Below are 18472 nucleotides of genomic sequence, written 5' to 3' on the forward strand. Positions count from 1 at the left end.
ACAACAAGCAGGACAAACAGAAGTAGTTTATAAACCCTGAAGTACCTAGTCAATGAAGAAAACAGGGGAAGGAAACTTCAATCAGGAATAGGAAATAAAAAGGAATTACTCTGAGAACTGGTTTGCCTGCTTGCTGGGTTACCCGTTCTTGCAAGAATGTTTAAATAAAATGTGCTTTGTATCGATCACTGCCTGAGATGTTGTTATTGGATAAGGAGCATTTTTCACAGCAGGAACTGAATTCAATCTGAACTTAATCTCCCATATATTTAAAATGCATGTTTTATGAGAAACATTTTGTTTTAAGAAGTATGGTAAGAGAGAACAGAAAGATGAACAAAGGCTAAGGAACATAAACACTGGAGAAGGGTAAAAGGGAATTAAGAAGTAGAAGGGAGTCTTTCCGAGACAGCCCGAGGCTCTTATGCCTCCATACTTGACATGGGCACTACTCAGAAAAGCACAATAACCAAGGCAATTTGAAACAAATGTCTCACCAGACATCAGGTGAGTAACAGTTAGTGGTCTGACAGACCTCTTTTCCTATCTTTCCCTCTTAAAATGCTCCTTTTGGTTGCACATAGCCTAGAGAGTTCCCCTGAGCTGTAGCTGTATTAGCCTTGCTACAAAAACTGTTTCTAAAAAGGTTGCCAAGAAATTTACTGGTCAAAATAGGATTAAAACTCTATGCCTGTAAAGGTAATGAAGAAGCTCATATTGTTCTCTGTGTAAAAAGAAAATAAGGTATTTAATAACAAATTATAACCTGCTATTACCACTCACCAATATTATAGTCAATCTAAGTTAGTCATTTTCTATGCACATAAGTTGAATATTCAAGAAGAATTTTCACCATTTCAGGAAGAATGCTCACCTCTTTATCCATTTTTGCGTATTCACAAACTCTTTCAATTGAAACTGCATTGGTTTCGATTTCACATGCTTTACGCACCCAAAAATTTAGACTCTGAATTATCTGGGAAAATAGTTGCAATGTAGAACATAAAAAATTGACTCTAATAGAACCCAGCATACTGATTTAAAACCTTACCGTGAATTTAATCATCTCATGAGCTGGATGCTTATTCACAGAAGCCAAAAACTATACAGAAAATGAATGCATGCTAAATGAACTATCACTTAGAAGACAACTGATCTCAATATTCCTCTAAGCACTTCTTGTCTGCCTTCAGATTGCCCAATGACTATTATAATTTTCACTAACATCACAGCTCCAGAAATCTGAAACTGCTTCAGGATCAACAGAAAGTGCACAGTAATTGTATGATATGTTGAAAGGAAAAACATACTTGGCTCATATTGTGGGTACATTATTGCACCATTACCAAGATAAAGTAAACAAACAATGATGTAGAACAAAGGCTTTATATTGAAGATGTGTCTGTGGTCAACCATGTGTGCCAAACATGTCATATTGAAGCACTGGGAATGCTTCTGCAGGCAGAATTAGTACCACTTCCATAGTACCAATTCTGTGGTGAAATATTCCCACTTCTGTAGGAAAAAAGTGAGACTAAAAGCATTCTTAGAGTTAACTATTTTGAGATGCTGTATGTAACTAAATAAAGAAAGTGTCAATCTGACATCAGATGAAGGTGAAAAACTGTGCAATACCTGTGACTGCCACCACCAAGTATGTGATGACATAAAAGGAAATTGTTCTGTCTCTGAATAATAGAAAATGAAACTCTTGTGAGTTGGGGGTGGGGTGGATATGCCATGACAGGTAATTGTCTGTATATTTTTTTTGTATTTCTATTCATTAGTACCTGTCAACTGTGTTTCTGAAGCACTTAACCACAGTGAGAATCTGGACACTGCTAGACTCCTAAGCACCACAAGATTAAAAAAGCGTGGATGCTTGGTGTATACACAATACGTAAGAACAAGAAATCAAATATGAGTTATAGTTGCACAAGACCAGGCTTCTTATTTAGTTTAGCAAAACACTTAAAAATAAACCATACCTAGTTTCATTAACTTGATTTTTAAATATTTTTTAATAATTATTTCATCTAAATTCAGAAGTGGAAAATTAATGTGAAGCTTCCCAGATTTAAAGGAATTCAAAGGAAAACTGTTGTGATTTAATTTCCTTGATGCCACTGCGTAAATTCACCTACTCAACTTCACTATATGTTTTTTTCCCTTTCCATATACGAAGTGGTAAGAGCAAAAAATTGATACCATTACTTACATTTAGAGCATAGGTTATCGATAAACCCACTGTAGAAGAACTCACTGTATTTCCAGCCAATACTACGAACAGTGCAGCGAAGAGCACCATTACATTTCCCAGGAATTCAAGCCTGACAGACAGCCACCTGTTGTAAATCAAGGCAAAGAAAAAAGTGAATAACGTAATTATTATTTTTTTTTAGTGAACATATTGCTAATACAATTACTCTTTGAGGTCATTATACTAGCAATTTACCCATTTTACGAAAGAGATAAGTAGTATCATTCCCATTTTACAGATGGACTGGGGAGGAAACATGACATATCTAGAACTGGTAGTACCTCTAAAAAAAAACATGCAGGTCTCAACTCCTGGCTAGTGCTCCCTTTACTCATACTGCTTTCCTACTCTTCCTTTCTGGAAAAGATTCAGGTATATGACTGAAAACCAGAGCTGAAAATCTTCTCCTTGCGAATCTCTGCATGTAACTGAACTGAATCACAAAGGAAGGAGAGGAAATGGGCTTATTTCCTTAAATCCAAGATTCCACTCTCGAGACCTATCTGCTGTTTTTAGGTACAGACACCAGGTTACTTCCACACAAACTACTGAAATCTAAATGCAATTTGTTCATAAACTTGTAAGAGGAATTGTTAGTTGAAATGTAGTACAGTCTGTGCTCATGACCTATTGGTAAACCTTTTTTTCTTTTTTTTTTTATTTTTTATTTTTACATATTCTTATTCCAGATAGCATTCGCATATTTCCTATAAACCTGCCAGTTGCTGGTACATAAAGAAGACATCATCCTAGTGCTTAGACATAATCCATGCATTCATTACAAAGAGTGGTCAATAAATTGCTTTTGTCCTTCTGTTTATCAGTGGGTTTACTCTGACGAAAGGTAAACAGTTGAGGAATTCTACAGAAGGTGGTCTCAGTCACAGATGCAGAACTGCTGTAAAGTACCTGTTTGAGATGACATTGTTGTAGAAGTAAACTAAGTTCTCATACACAACATCATTATTTTTTCTAATGAATCTCTCTTGGTGGCCAAATGCTCGAATTGTTGCTCGCCCTACAAGAGTCTCACTGAAGTGGGAGATGACAGGAGAATGCGACGCTCCTGCCAGCCGTCGAATTTGTCGAGAACTTGCTATGTAGTATCGCTAATAAAACAGTACAGACAAAACAGACATTTTAAATTGCTGCAGTTTCTTTTGCATTACTTAAAATATTTGCCATATTTATTTCCACTTGAGTAATCTGTTAAGTAATTCCTGTATACACAGAAAAAAATGTATTCACAAACAATACAGAAAAAATAATCTGCCTCTTGGGACATACCAACATTATAATGCTGACATAACTAAAATACATAAATTACTGGCAAGGTTAAAATATGATAACATCATTTCCAAATTCTATAGTAAATGTGCTGTACTACAGCAGGTGTGTAACAACCAACTAAAACTTCAATGTAAACTTTCAAGTTAGAACACCCTGCTTCTTTCTTAGATGAAAGTCAGCCTTTATTTCTTCGATGCAATTATGTCTGTATTTAAATTCCTTATTAGAGACTGAATCCAGGCACTCTTTTCCTTCCTCTATATTCATATTTTAAGAATCTTTTAAAATCTTTAATCACAGACCGCACTTTGAGCGTCAAGAAACAAGAATGCAGCCATTAGTCTTTCTGAAACATTACTTTTTGGTTTCTCAGTAGCAGGACTGACATTCTAGACAAAAAATATTAGGCATCATTCTATTTTATATCTGCTGTTTCAGGGTTACCTTTAAACTTTAACTTTCACTATAATAAACACGCCATTTTTTTCAGGTAACTTCATAAAATTTCTTGGTGGGATCTATATCAATATTACCTTCCTAAGAAAAAGGAAAATATGAAGAGGAAAATGTAAGTTGTTAGAAGTTCCCCAGCTTTACAGGATATATTAATGAAGTGTACTAATTTCCCTTTCAGAAGCCTGAGGACTTTTTCTGAAAGCAATTTCAGATACATTCTGAAATTCTGATATGTATGTTTGGGGTTGTCTTTCTTTTCAATAAGAATTAATTTAAGCCTGTATCCTTAATTGTTTTGGACATATTTTCCACATACATCTAGAAATCCTTATAAAAGTTTAATGCACTTACTTGGATAGTAAAATAAAAGTATCCCAGGGGAATAATTACTACTATGAATAGTGGTGATGCAGATGTGATAACTAGAATGGTTCCAATAACATCTAGTGTACAATTTAGCCAAGTTCGTAAGTAGTAATGGAAACGTATGTCCACTATAAATAAGTCCTGTAACAATGCACAGAAAAACAAAGATTTTGTGAGTAGAAAGCATCCTTTAAAAATAGAATCAAACTAAAATATCTTCAATAAAAATTAGTAGGCTTCACCCCCATTATATCCTAATTAAATGTATTATTATATCATTATTATTCATCTAAAAGCAAAATAGACTTAATATAGCTTTTAGACTCGTCATGGTATGTCAGAGAACAGGCTCTTGCTATTTTGCAACACAATCCTGTTTAGCTTATGTAAAACATATGAGACTGAAAAGGAAGCCAGGAATTAAAATCCTGCCTCTTGTATACTCCAGCTAATAATTCTAGAAGTGTACTGAAATATTACTTAGCTCTTACTGCACATGGTAAGGCTCTTTCAAACCCAGTTTATAATATATTTCTACTGAAGACAAGGGGCTTGAGTGAAACCTAAATCAACTGATCTTTTAGTGTATTAAACAGCAATTCTTCTAGAGAACACAGCCATCAACAGTCACTGTATTTGATGTCATCAGTAATGCATTGGAACGAGCTAGTAACGACGAGAGTGGGAAGTATTAAAGTCATAGCAAATAACACTTGTTTGTGTATTAGAGGTTCCAACTAGAAAATAACATTCACTTTAAGTCTATATACCTCTGAGAATGTGATTTTAATGTATTAATTGATTCTAACAATAACATTTGATTCTGATATACAATATACTATCTAAGAAAAATATATATTTTTTAAAAAAACAGATCAAGCTTAGGTCTGGTAAATTTGTTGCACTGCAGGAATGGTCTTTGACCAATGGCCTTGTAATTATCTTGGATAGGTTCTATACAACTTCTACTTATGTTTTGATGATTTTGTAAGAAAATAGCTTGAGACACTTTAAGTTTTACTGCACTGAAATAGCTTTTATATTGCCAGATACTGCATTTGCTGACTTTCACACCGTCATTTTTCAACAATACTAAATGCAATTAAATCTGCAGTCACTCGAGCTTCATTTTCATAAAATGGAAAATATGCATGAGCTTTCCCTTTACCTTTGTGAACCTATTGATGATCTGACCAACTGGATTAGTTTCAAAATGCTGAAGAGGAAGGTGCAATACATTGTCTAACAGCTGATGATGCAATGCCCGAGAAGCAGACAGAGATCCCTTGGTGAGCACATAAGCACCACAGCAAACGAGAAGACCTTGTGAATGGATACATTAAAAGACAGTATGAATGGTTAGGGATAGAAAGGAGCTGGAGCTTGTTTCTGCTGCTGTTTTCTACCACAGTGAGAAATCCAACAGTTGCACTTCATATCTTAGTTTCCCAAATGTACATATTTGTATGTTGTTAATACATCTTACTGTTTCATAAGTATGTTTTCCCTACAATTAAGTCTCTCCTGCTAGCATGCCATTATACATGATCTCCTTCCTCACTGAGATGCCAACACAACTTCATTAGCTTACACTTGGATGTTCCAAGAATTCACAGAAGTAACATAAAATTAAACAGCATTTTCTTACACATGTCTGTATATCTCTTCTCCTCTTCCCAGGTTGCATACAATTGTGTATAATTGTGTGCATACAATTCTGTTTATGAAACAACCGGCATTATTTCTTTACTAAAACACATTCAGGCAGATCAGACTTGGCAAATGGTGAGAAAGCAGACAGAAATGCTCATCCTTGCCTTGTAGGAGTCCCAGAAGTCCATAGATAAGAAGTTTATAGTTTTGTGATTGTTTCCATTCTGTGAAATCACGAACTTTTGCTGTTTCTGAAGTCCAGGTGCTAAGCCATACATTTTGTGCAATGGCCAGTGCATTTTGTCCTAAATAAGTAGCTATGGTTAGCCACATCCATCGCCACTTGAAGGCTTGGAGATATTTCAAAACGACAGACATTTTCATCTAAATATATATTAAAAAAAAACAGAATATAAAAAAAAAATTACTCTGAAAACTATTATCATTGTTGAAGGCAAATACACATTATATAATGGGAATTGGATACATTAAATTCAGAATAAATTAAATAATTTCTTAATTAAATCTGATAACAGGTATATAAAATCATGCCATGAAAAGATTTCCTAACCCAGTACACTCTGCTCTTTAATGATACATATCATAGGCAGCTGGGCTTGTGACAATTTAAAAAAATCTATGTAGATTATACAAAACAAACAAACAAACAAACCAAACCAAACCAAAACAAAAACCTATCCAAAGAGACAAAGAAGAGTGCAGTTGCTGGTCAGTTTGCATGAAGCAAATCTTACTCTATTCATCACTGGAACTAGAAACTTTAGAACTGCCACTCTGGGCTACTGGAACATTGCAAATTATTGTCAGCAGGAGGAAGTTCTCATCCTTGGTGTACAAGGGGACAAACTCAGCTAGGCCCCTTGGAGGGTAGAACTGGGAGGAGCAGAATAGTGACAGATTCTTGGATTTCATTACAGGGGCTGGAGTCAAATGAGCTCTAGTTGGCAAACTCATGTTTTTTAAGCTCCTAGTTTTACTTACTTGCTAGAAACTCATACCTTCTTCCCCTCTTCACCCCCAACCCCTTCTTATTTTAATTCACCTATAGCTTCCCAGGAAGTTTTGACCTTCTCCGTATTCTGTTTCACTTGTTCTGTTTCTCTACTTAACAACTGGCAGAATTTTTTAATGGAGACTGCAGAAAGCGTGCTTCTAACATAAACCAATACTGCAGCAGTATCACCATGCAAAATTTCTAATCTCTGTCCCAGGACACAAGTATTTAAACTTCCTAAAGGTAAGACAGACGGAATGATTTTCTAACAGAGGAAGAAGCTTTTTTAATGTTCTTCTTTCTGAACTATGCAAACCAGACTGGACTTAGATATAATATTAAAATACAGCCAGTAGCAGATCATCAAAATAGAAAATCTAAGACAACATACTTAAAACCCTGGAGGTTTATTTTCAATTCAGTAATGAGATGCCACACAACCTTAACAAGAAACAGAAAAGTGCAACTGCAAAATAATACATTTTTATAAAAATAAATGTCGAAGAGTTTTCTATTAGTGATACTTACGCCACCAGTGGCAACTTTTTCTTTACTGTTAGTGAGTGTTTTCCATTGATCAAAGGAAGAACTGCAAACAAGAAACACTTTCAAATCTTCTTATGAATCATCATACAAAGACTATAGTATGCATTTATTCCTAACCAAAAATGAATACTATAAAATCTTGTAAATTTTTCCTGTGGATACATGAACTGTCCTCAGCTGTTCTATTTTTGTTCTTAGAATACGATTATGGTCAGAAGACAACACTAAGTATGTCCTTCTCATTTCTTGTATGATTACATGTAGATAAAACTGAGCTTGCTCTGCATAGGCTTCAGCTAGAAATTAAGACTGCCCTCTTCTGAGGCATGTAAGTGTGGTGCAACTTGGGTCTCAGCCCTCAGTCTGGGTCAGGACTAGGTTGTACTATTTGACAAATCCAATTCTACTACTTCTGGAACAAGGCAGTTATTTTAAGTGTCCTGCATTGTCTGAACTTGGCAGGTTGAGTGTCTTCTCCTTGCTTCATCTTTGCATTATCTTTTACCACTGCAAATATATCACGACCGTGCTTTTACAAATTGATCTGGGAGGTCATTCAACTATTTGAAAGCCCAGAAGTTTTCCTAAAGGTGGAAAAAGACAAATCAATATCAAAGAGGAAAAACAAATGTAAATAACTTCTTATTACACCAAGAAGTCAAATTGCTGACAAGGAATTTTGGGTGCATCTACATCAGTGACTTCAGTTGGTCTTCTGAAAGTCCCTTTCATTCCTGCTTAATGTACTTCAGTTCACGCAGTGAATCAGCCCACGAACTGGACACCTTGAACTCATGCAGCACACTAACTGGATTTCTTTTGTATAAAGCGAAACCAGAAAATTATCTCAAGATACACACTTTCCACCCAACTGCTAATGGACATTTAGGCTTAATCTATGTTTACACAGTGAAGGATAGTGGCACAGACTTCAGCACTTAGGCTTGTTCTAACATTGCATCAGTTAAGCAATGGGTAATTTTTTTAAAATACTTACTCTTCATGTTTCAGCAGTTCTTTTTGTTGCAGACTCCTGCCAAGTTGACCCTTTTCTTTTGAAGAACTCACTGTAACAGAAAAAAAAATAGAAAAATCTTTTCAATATAATGCCTGCCACTGTACATGCACAGTACAAGAAGCCAGAAATAAATAACAGGGACAAAATGATGAATGGGGATATCTTAAATTATGAACTCCTTAAGTCAACTTAGTCTTAGGATAGCTACTACACAGGACAAACACATTTATGACCAAATGCTAGAACTGTGACAGCAGGTAAACCTGCCCCATGAGCCTAGAGTCTCTTTGGAATCCCATTCTTGCTTAATGAAAGCATTAGTATCCCTGCAAATATTAACATTAGTGTTTATCTCAAAGTATTCTTGCATCATGTCTGAAAAACTGAGCTTGCTGTTCTTTGTGAGTTAATGCAAGGAGTCAACACTTTTTTCTTCCAGGAATTGATTTTTTTTCCTCTTTTTCATGTTTGATGTTATTTTTGTCAACAGATCTGTTAAGACAAAGATATATTTTCTACAACCATCCATCCAGCTGAATGCACTTTTGCTGTATAATTTTGTATCACAACACATTTCCTGCTGTTTCTTCTCCTCATTACCTTGGGCCACCTTCCCTCTCTTTATTACCCTTGATGAATAATACAAGTCTTCTTACATGGCTACCTCACACTTTCATCCCAAAACAGCTAACTCAAGACTGCTCACTGCTGCCTTTTGCAAATTTGCTGTTCTGTCTTTCCACTCCCCCCTGTCAACCCCAGCAAATATTTGAGAGGGCTGGTTCCAGATTAGGGCCTGAATTAATAAACCCACCTGACTGCATTGTACTTATTACAGGCTCAATTGAGAGTTGCTAAGCTAACTGGAAACTATCATTATAAACACCTGCATTCACCTATCTTTTATAGGTTTCTTCTGTGTTATGTGGAGAGATTCCTTCTCTCAAAATTAAATAACCACAATTAATCTGCTCCTGAAGTACACAATGAAAACAGGTCAAACAGACTTCATTGTAATGCACCTATTTTTTTCCTACAACTCTATAAAGAGCACACATTGAACAACTCGGGTACAGAAGTAAGATAAGTCCCAAACATGTGAACAATTTGGAAGTATGCTTTTTTAAGCTACTATGCAGTATTTGTTTGTTTATGCTGTCTACTTTTTGGCTAGAGGTATTCCATAAGAGTACTAAAAGTTTCACTTGTTTTTTAATCCTACAAATGGACCATATTCTCCTACTAGTTCTGCTGTGCTCCATGATTACAGCAGTTTAAGGTGATGGAAACGAGAAGTATCCAATATAAAAAAAGACATAATTGTTGACACTGCAAGATTAATTTGAAACGTCCAGAACTTATTTATTGGGTGATAAATCCTTAGCAGAATCAGGTAACTTTACCAGGTAATTAATATAGTATGTAAAGTAGAAAACAGCTGCATTAGGTAGCTTTATTATACCTTTAGTTGAAAAAATAAACCATTTGATCTCAAGACATTAAAGCCTGATATTTTTAGTTTCTAACCTATAATTCTATACCAGAATGTGGACAGGAATGATCTACATTTTCCAGCAATTATTCTATTCATTTCCAGCAAGGGGAAGAGGAGTATTTTGAGAAGCTTACATGAAAAGTAAAACCACTAAGCAAACACAGTGTACAAATTTTCTCACCTTTCATTTGAGTTGTTTCTTCACTTGTGTGCTCTGTACTAAAGACTTGAATAAGCTCAGCAAAATTAGCTCTCTTTGAAATGAGTTCTTGGTAGGTCCCCATTTGACTTATTCTGCCCTCTTCCATTACTATTATAAGATCAGTGTGAGGCAGGAGATTTAGGTTATGGGTCACCAATATACGAGTCTGAAACACAATGTTTTCCATTTTATCATATAAATACAAAGCATATATTAAAAGTAGACATTATGTTATGATAACTGGAATAGTATAACGGAATTTGGGGGGTGGGGAGGTGTGCATTTATTTGTCTATTGTTACTATCGTTATTTGTTGCCTACTTTACCACATTACTCTTTTAATTGCTGATTGTAATGTCAAACTTTATGCTCATAGCTACTTGCTATTGCTTGTATTTACCTGTTTCTTAATGTGCATCTTCTGCTCAGGAATGGTTTAGATTAGGTTTTCAAGGGAAGAGGTAGCTACTACAGCTTGTGACATACCACATCTAGTTTGATAGTCTCAGTATTAAAATCTAATTACAAGTCTACCATTACTAGAGTTCTTGCTTCTGCAGATACTTATAACCCATGGAGCAGGTAAATTAAGAAAAAGGGGAAGGGAGAGAGGGCAAGTGAAAGACATTTACTACATAGTAAGTAATGTATTCGTAACTAAGTATTTCATAGCCACGCATGTGTTTTGCAGGCATCAGCCCATGGGAATACCTGTACTAATTCATAACGGTGAGAAGAGATTTTTTTATGAGCTACCTTACCTTCCCACATGAACAGTTTTTAAATGGGAGAATCTATTCCTCCTGATTCCACTTTCCACTGTCTTTATTCAACAAGAAGCCTTTCTTTCTGTAAGCTATACTGGCTACAACTCATTTACTGCAGTGAGGCATCAAGAGTGACCATAAAGGGCTCCACCCTCCCCTCCGTATGCAGACCACAGCACTCCTCAAAAACTGCCAGTAAAGAAGAAATGAGTAAATATTACATGAATTTTTCAGACTCCCAGGTAAGGTCAGTTCTGAGTCTTTTTTTAGTCTGTGCTATGTCTAACCAATAGGCTTCCAGTTGGCACAATCAGCTGTGCTATTTATTTAGCCTCTATATTCAGAATGATTTTCATCAACACACTAGGAGATGAGCTTTTGCAGAATCACTGGGACTTTTACTGTGTCTGTTGCGTTGTATTTCACAAAGCAGTTCATCCCCAAATTGAAATGAGGACACCCTACTTTACCTTGCTTTTTAGGAGACCTGAAGGCCCAATTAACTTCTCGAAAAGATGTTTCCCAACATGTACATCTACAGCAGACAGGGGATCATCCAGAAGATACAAGTCAGCATTACTGTAGACAGCTCTAGCAAGACTCACTCTTTGCTTCTGCCCTCCACTTATATTGACACCCTAAGAAAAGAAAATCAAAATAATCCATGCTGAAATATATGAAATACTAAAGAAGACCAGTTTATCTCACTCAGTCTCATCATTATTTTTTTCAGGTAATCAAAATAAATTTTGTAGTAGATATGAAAATAGAAATTTGGATTTTCAAGTAATTAGGGCAAAGTTTGCGCTCTGTTGACTAAATTGCCATTCCAAAATGGGCAAATGCAAGGCACTTTAGAAAATTAAAAAATCTCTATTATTTACAGTCATACAGACATTTTTACAGTACAGAGGAAAGCCTTGGAGAACACAACAGGGCTGACTCAAACTTCTGTATAGTAAAGAGCCATTTTGAAAATGAGTAAGAGTTCAGAGCTTCAACAGAAGTTAAAAGTTCAAAGTAAGCTAGCTAAGTAGGGAGATGGGCTAGATGAACTTGGCTGAGCACTGATTAGTAATCAGTGTAAATTATCAAACAGATAATATATAAAAGATGAAAACCATAACTTATTGCATCATTCCTGACACCTCAGATTCTCACCCTTTCTCCAATCTCTGTTTGGTCTCCATTCGGTAACTGTTCCAAATCTGGCAGTAAAGCACAAGACTCTAAAACAAGTTCATAGTATGGCCTATTTAGATTTTCACCAAAGAGAATGTTTTCTTGTAAACTGTCATTCTGAATCCAAGCTTGCTGAGAAACATATGCCACTGAACCCTAAGAAGAATTGGAAAAAGAATTGTTTACTTGTGCTTTCTGAACAGAAAAGAATAGCATTTAAAAATACATTTGAAATTCCAGCTTTACCTCAGAGTAACCAGTAATTAATTCCAAAACTTGAGCATCATTGAACTGTTAAAATTTTGACCAAGTCAGGTAATAAAAACAATTTGGTGAATACTTCTTTATAACAGCTTGCCTATAATTATTATAAGAGGACACACTTTGAATGGAACTGACAGAACTGGGACATATAATGAGCAGTGTTTCAGGGAAAGATCTGAGTGACAAACAGGCATCCATCGTTAGATTTATATGCAGCAAAAGACCTTTTCTTACATTAAGCTACGTGCCCTGTGAAAATCTATTGATTTTACAACAAATTGAAAGTATAGATACACTGGTTGGGTATATGCCTTCCGTACTAAATTCTACACAGCTGATCTTTTTGTCATTAATTACTACTCTCAGATTAGGGACACCTCAACTTCATATGCTTCTCACATCCCCTAACAGTGACAGGATATGGTACTAGTTTTTTTCAGGAGTGGATTCTAGTTCAACACTTATTTTCAAGGATGAGACACTTTTTAAATGATGCCACATCCACTTGCAATGAGATTAACTGATATTGTGCTTATTGGTAGTTATTGGCTCAAGCACTGTAGTCTGTCATCAGAGCTTAACTTCCTCTGTACCTATAACCTATGAAAAAGTTCCCTAAACTCTGTTCTCTGATGAGGACTTTCATTGCTCTATGTAACTACAAGACAAGTTAAGCTACAGGGTTTCCTATTGCTAGAAGAGCCAACACCTTGATTCCATCTCTAAATTATATAAAAAAATGAAAATAGCTTTGCAATCACTTAGGTTGAAAACAAAGAAAAAAATATACACTGTTAGCAAAGTGTCACTGTGTTACTTTTCTTTGAAGACTTAAGAAGCTGGAGCTAGCCTTGCCAGTATTTCTACGTAAGTAGCTGAGGAGGAAAATCTGCACTTTCAATAGCAGTTCTGCTAATTTAATTATTGAGGAGTGGGGCAGGGCAGGGGGACATGGACAGAAATCTTACTCTTCTCTGAACTGTTCCTTCAAGTTTTTCCATTTCTCCAAGAATAGCAGAAAGGAAAGATGACTTTCCAGATCCAACCTGTCCCACAACAGCAACTAAAGAGCCTTCAGGAATGCTGACAGTCAAGCTGGAAATATCGAGGAAGACAAATTAGTTATTCTCTTTGTAAATACTCCATCATGTATGTGTTGTGGTCACTGTAAGAAACAAATGCCCTATTTTACCCTCAGAAAGCTGTGAAATTAGTTCTTAAGTTTGCAATTCTTTTGACTATGTACCATTCAGAAACTTGCAATGAAGACTGTAAGTATATTTTTCTACAAGTTCAGAGGTTGTACTTTCATCTCATCACAATAAAATCAAATGGGAGACAGTCTAACTGATAGTCAACCAGTGGTCTTACTGTATTATTCTCAGGCCTGTGGTTCACATTCTATCTTACTCTGACAATCATCTGGTAGACTTCTCATATAGCACCTACTGTAGCCAATGTGTGGTCACTCTTAAGGAAAAAGATAGCTATTCTGGTAATTAAAAGCTGCCCTTCATCATCTGCATATTTTGCTGTCAAAATACGTACAATAACTACTCACAAACTTTAGCATACAAGGACAGCCACTTGCTGTATCTGTTCTCCATGCTACCTGGATCTAAATGTGTTCCAATTTGAAGGCCCTCTCCTAAGATAAGCATAGTCCCTTCAGACTCAAGCTTGGAGCACAAATGAGATAGAGGAAGGCTGTACCCAGAGACTAGACCAGATTTTAGTAAAGTCTGTGTATGACGCTGAAGGCAGCTCATACATGGATACTGTATTGCAGGCTACAGTAGCTGGAGATGTGGACATTCAATGCCATGTTATGGGAAGCAATCCCCCCAGTCCTGAGAGCAATAGGGTAGACAATGTGGTAAGAGGGTTAGACTGGGTGGGTTGTAACCTCTTCAGCTGCCTTAGTAAAATTTAACAGCTCTATAGAGCTTATCAATAGGTTCATCATTCCACTCCAGAGCTTGGTTACTCCATTTCCTTACGAACCCTCCCATGTGCTCATTTTGTAGCAGTTTAAGCATAGCTGAATTTACACCTAAGAAATGCCTTGTTAAAAAATGACAAACAACAAATACAGAGGGGTATTTTCAGGCAAGAGAGTCTGCTGTGAGAGAAGCAAAATTTTTCTTTGTTTGCTCTTTCAAAAAGAAGCCACAGCCCAATTTTAAGATCGGCATAGAGCCTGCATAAACTACCTTAGCTTACTTATAGGCAATATAAAACACTACACTGACAAAAGGGCATCTTGCCAGTCATTGCTCCCCAAAATGCAATGAAGTTGATACTGCAGTTAAATCTCCCTTGTGCAAACTGAGGGGAGAGATGGGAAAGGAGGGAGGGAAGGAGAAGAGCACTGGCTTCCCATAGCACTTACACAGTGCTACGTTGGGGAGCATACACTTTCATGTAGTTCCTTTTGGAGCATCAGGGAGACCAGGACAGGTTTGACTTTCCAGAGCACACTGATCACGTGGGATACTCTGGAAAGAATAACTGATGTTCCTTTTAGTATGTAACATCATGAACTACTCTGAATCAGAATACATTAATCCTGAAAAAAATTTCTATACACATCACATTCTGCAGAAGGTGCTCATAAAGATAAAGAAGTATCTTACTTTTTTAAGACTGGCAGTCCATTTTTTTCCCAGCGGAAAGAAGCGCCAATAAACCCAACAGCATGATCTGTTGCAGTAAAGAAAAAAGAGCAAAGAGTTACGAATCCATCCCCTCAGCTGAGTTTTTTAATGATCATCTATATAAACTCATGACCTATTAAAAATTAATAACTGCTGCTTACTTCCACTATAGCTTGTATTGACATCCTCAGGGTTAAGATCCTCAGCACACAGAAAATCCTCTAAACGGCTCAGAGAAACTTTGGTCTATGAGATGAACACACACATATATATATAATATTTATAACATGCCTGTACTGCCTAAATTTTTAAATAATATTTTAGAGTTTCTAGTAATATGGAAAGATATATTATTTGTCTTATTTGAAGATAAATAAAAACTGTACTTAGATATTTAAAAATTATTTACCTTAAACTACTAAGCAATCTAAAGTCATAAATAAGTGTATATTTTTTCTACTGCTTGGTAGTTACAAAGGAGCAGAACGTGCTTGACATAGCCAGTGTTAGAAGAGCCAATTAATCCTTGAATGCCTGGTTCGTCTTACACAATTAGTTTGTTTTTTCACCACCAGTTTATGAAAACTTTAGCTTTTTTTTTTTTTTTTTTTTTTTTCTGTTTTCATAAACTGGTGGTGAAAAAACTTCCGCTTTTTTTTTTTTTTTTTAAGAATTAACCCACAGTAACTCTCTCTTCATATAAGGAGGAAAGACAACATTTTACTGTGAGTGCATCATGAGATGTCCATTACTCTGTTGTGACAAAGTGAGATGAAATTATGCTTGTGCTAATTTTTAACCTATTAGAAGTAAACCTTAGGAAAATACAAAGTTTTGGTCTTATAGTATGCTAACCATAAATGAAATAAAATTAGGATGAGTATCTATCTGCTCATAGTTGTCCCCTTGCTTACAAAAAGCTGAGTTGTATACAAGCTGTGACAGAGCTCATTTCTGAGCAGCTCATATAATATATCCATAATGAAGTGTTAAAAGCCAGAAGCTCCAAACTCATATGTTAACCCTACTGATGTACCATTAGGACTGAAGGTTGCTGATATGGTACCCTCAGCAGCTCTACTCCTTTTTTCTCTACTTCTTACAGTGTTGACTTGAGAAAAACAGTATTGCAGAGTCCACAATGGGTGTCCCCTACTTGGTACCAAGGGCTCCAATATATAACAATGGCTGAGTGATTTGTCATACTTTATCCTCGGTGGACTATGAAGAGGAGAAGTTGAGAGAAACATGTGCAGTCCAAATTTGTCATACTTTATCTTCGGTGGACTATGAAGAGGAGAAGTTGAGAGAGTATGAGCAGGAGTATGAGCAGGAGCCTAGCCCACTGAAGGAAGAAGAGCAAGAACCAGAAAGCTCAGTCACAATTAGGTGTGCTATCCAATTTTTGTTCTACTTGAAGGACTGAGAAACTTCCTTTAAATGGCCTTCAGACTTCTCATTGCACAAAAATACCGTGCAGTTTCATCTCAATAAAATATAACTTGAAATAATTAAATTACTTAATCACTCCTAGAAATAGATTAAACATGACAGAGTATAAAAATCAGCCTTTTATAGCACTAGTTCATAATATGTTTACCTGGGCTACAGCAGAGATCACGGATGGTAAATCAAACAAAGGCAGTCGCAAAATGTTAAATAAAGAAATAGATGTAAAAACTTTAGTTGCTGTTAAAACATTCTCTTTGTCCAGCTGAAAGAAAACTCCAAATGTAGCCAATGAGACCTTTTAAATAACAAAAACAAAGCAAAACAAAAAAGATATATCCAGAAGCAAGACCACATCATAACTAAAATTTATGTACAGGTACTACTTTTGTTTGCATTTGAAAGGTGTAGGATCCCATTTCTGCTCATATATAAACTCTGTAACTGCTGCACATGGAAATTATTGTGTAGTTGCAACACTGAATGCAGGAATGAGTGAGCAAAAAACACAGCTACCGTGTTTGACCCAACCAGATACATACTATATGAAATCACTTTCCCATCTCCAAAACTGATTTCCTCATTTTGAAACAGTCAAACATAATGTTTCCGGAAATTGACTTTTCTTTCTTCTTGTTTTTGCTATGATATTGGACATAAAATAGAACTAATTACTGCAGGTATTTTTATTTTGACCACCTGGAATTTTTTTCAAAAATCTAGTCAGTAGTCATCAGAGAATAAGCTGGGCTCTTATGCAACAGACACTCAAGCCTTCAGAATACCTAGAAAAGCATGGCTAGGGAAAACCCCCAAAACTGTCCTATGGAGTCTCTTCTGCCTTTTGTTGGGTTCAGGAGTCCCAAACAAAACTAGGGACTAAACCAGTCATAAAGTAGAAGGACTCCTAAGCAAGCCCTAAATAGTAAGTTGATTGTTTCAATGCATTTAATTCAAACTTTGAATTAATCACTGAATCGCTCACTGCTCCAAATATTTCAGTTATTATCAAGTTTACACACTGAAGGATGGCCTTAATCCTCCTTTTCACTATTCCTAAGGAATATTGCTCTTCACCTCTTACACATTTGCGTTAAGCACTAGATGATGTCAGTTTGTATAACTGAAGTTAATGGTTGTCATTTATCCCTAACGAAGCTTCCAGTTCGATCCATGGAATAATTTAGGTTGGAAAAGGGCTTTAAGATCATCAAGTCCAACCACAAACCTAACACTGCCAAGTCCACCACTAAACCATGTCCCGAAGCACCACATCTACATGTATTTTAAATATCCCCCAGGTATGGTGACACATCTGCTTCCCTGGAAAGCCTGTCCCAATGCTTGGTAGCCCTTTCAGCAAAGAATTTTTTCCTGTCCCAATGTTTGGTAGCCCTTTCAGCAAAGAATTTTTTCCTAATATCCAATCTAAAACTCCCCTGGCGCAACTTAAGGCTGTTTCTTCTCATCCTGTCACTTGTTACTTGGGGGAAGAGACCAACCCCCACTTGCTACAACCTCCTTTCAGGTAGTTGTAGGGAGCAATAAAGTCTCCCCTCAGCTTCCTTTTCTCCAGCCTAAACAACCCCAGCTTCCTCAGCTGCTCCTCATAAGACCTTTCACCAGCTTCATTGCTCTTCTTTGGACATGCTCCAGCACCTCAATGTCTTTCTTGTAGCGAAGGGTCCAAAACTGAACACAGGACCCAAGATGAGGCTTCCCCAGTGTGGAGTACTGGGCACGATTGACACTATTTGTGATACAAGCCAAGATTCTACTGACCACCCTGGCTCACAGCTGGCTCATATTCTGCCAGCTATTGACCAACACCCCCAGGGCCTTTTCTACCAGG

The 18472-nt window shown here is 36.4% G+C and overlaps 1 protein-coding gene across 1 annotated transcript in view; it reads right to left on the minus strand.

Annotated features, from left to right (window-relative positions):
- Window positions 1–853: 853 nt before the first annotated feature.
- The window catches only part of LOC106890986 (multidrug resistance-associated protein 1-like), a gene marked incomplete at its 3' end in the record, with an annotated part of 29942 nt that continues 12323 nt past the window's right edge, over window positions 854–18472 (minus strand). Inside the window, exons 9-23 of the mRNA XM_014947136.1 lie at window positions 16772–16918; window positions 15333–15417; window positions 15151–15217; window positions 13483–13609; window positions 12230–12406; window positions 11539–11706; window positions 10281–10467; window positions 8584–8653; window positions 7569–7629; window positions 6190–6409; window positions 5541–5695; window positions 4358–4513; window positions 3170–3369; window positions 2219–2345; window positions 854–976 (exon numbers count right to left, since the gene is read on the minus strand). Coding sequence (XP_014802622.1) covers window positions 854–976; window positions 2219–2345; window positions 3170–3369; window positions 4358–4513; window positions 5541–5695; window positions 6190–6409; window positions 7569–7629; window positions 8584–8653; window positions 10281–10467; window positions 11539–11706; window positions 12230–12406; window positions 13483–13609; window positions 15151–15217; window positions 15333–15417; window positions 16772–16918 — 2070 coding nt within the window. The remainder of the gene's footprint in view (window positions 977–2218; window positions 2346–3169; window positions 3370–4357; window positions 4514–5540; window positions 5696–6189; window positions 6410–7568; window positions 7630–8583; window positions 8654–10280; window positions 10468–11538; window positions 11707–12229; window positions 12407–13482; window positions 13610–15150; window positions 15218–15332; window positions 15418–16771; window positions 16919–18472) is intronic.

This window comes from Calidris pugnax, unplaced genomic scaffold (assembly GCF_001431845.1).
Source record: "Calidris pugnax isolate Ruff unplaced genomic scaffold, ASM143184v1 scaffold95, whole genome shotgun sequence".
NCBI lineage: Eukaryota > Metazoa > Chordata > Aves > Charadriiformes > Scolopacidae > Calidris > Calidris pugnax.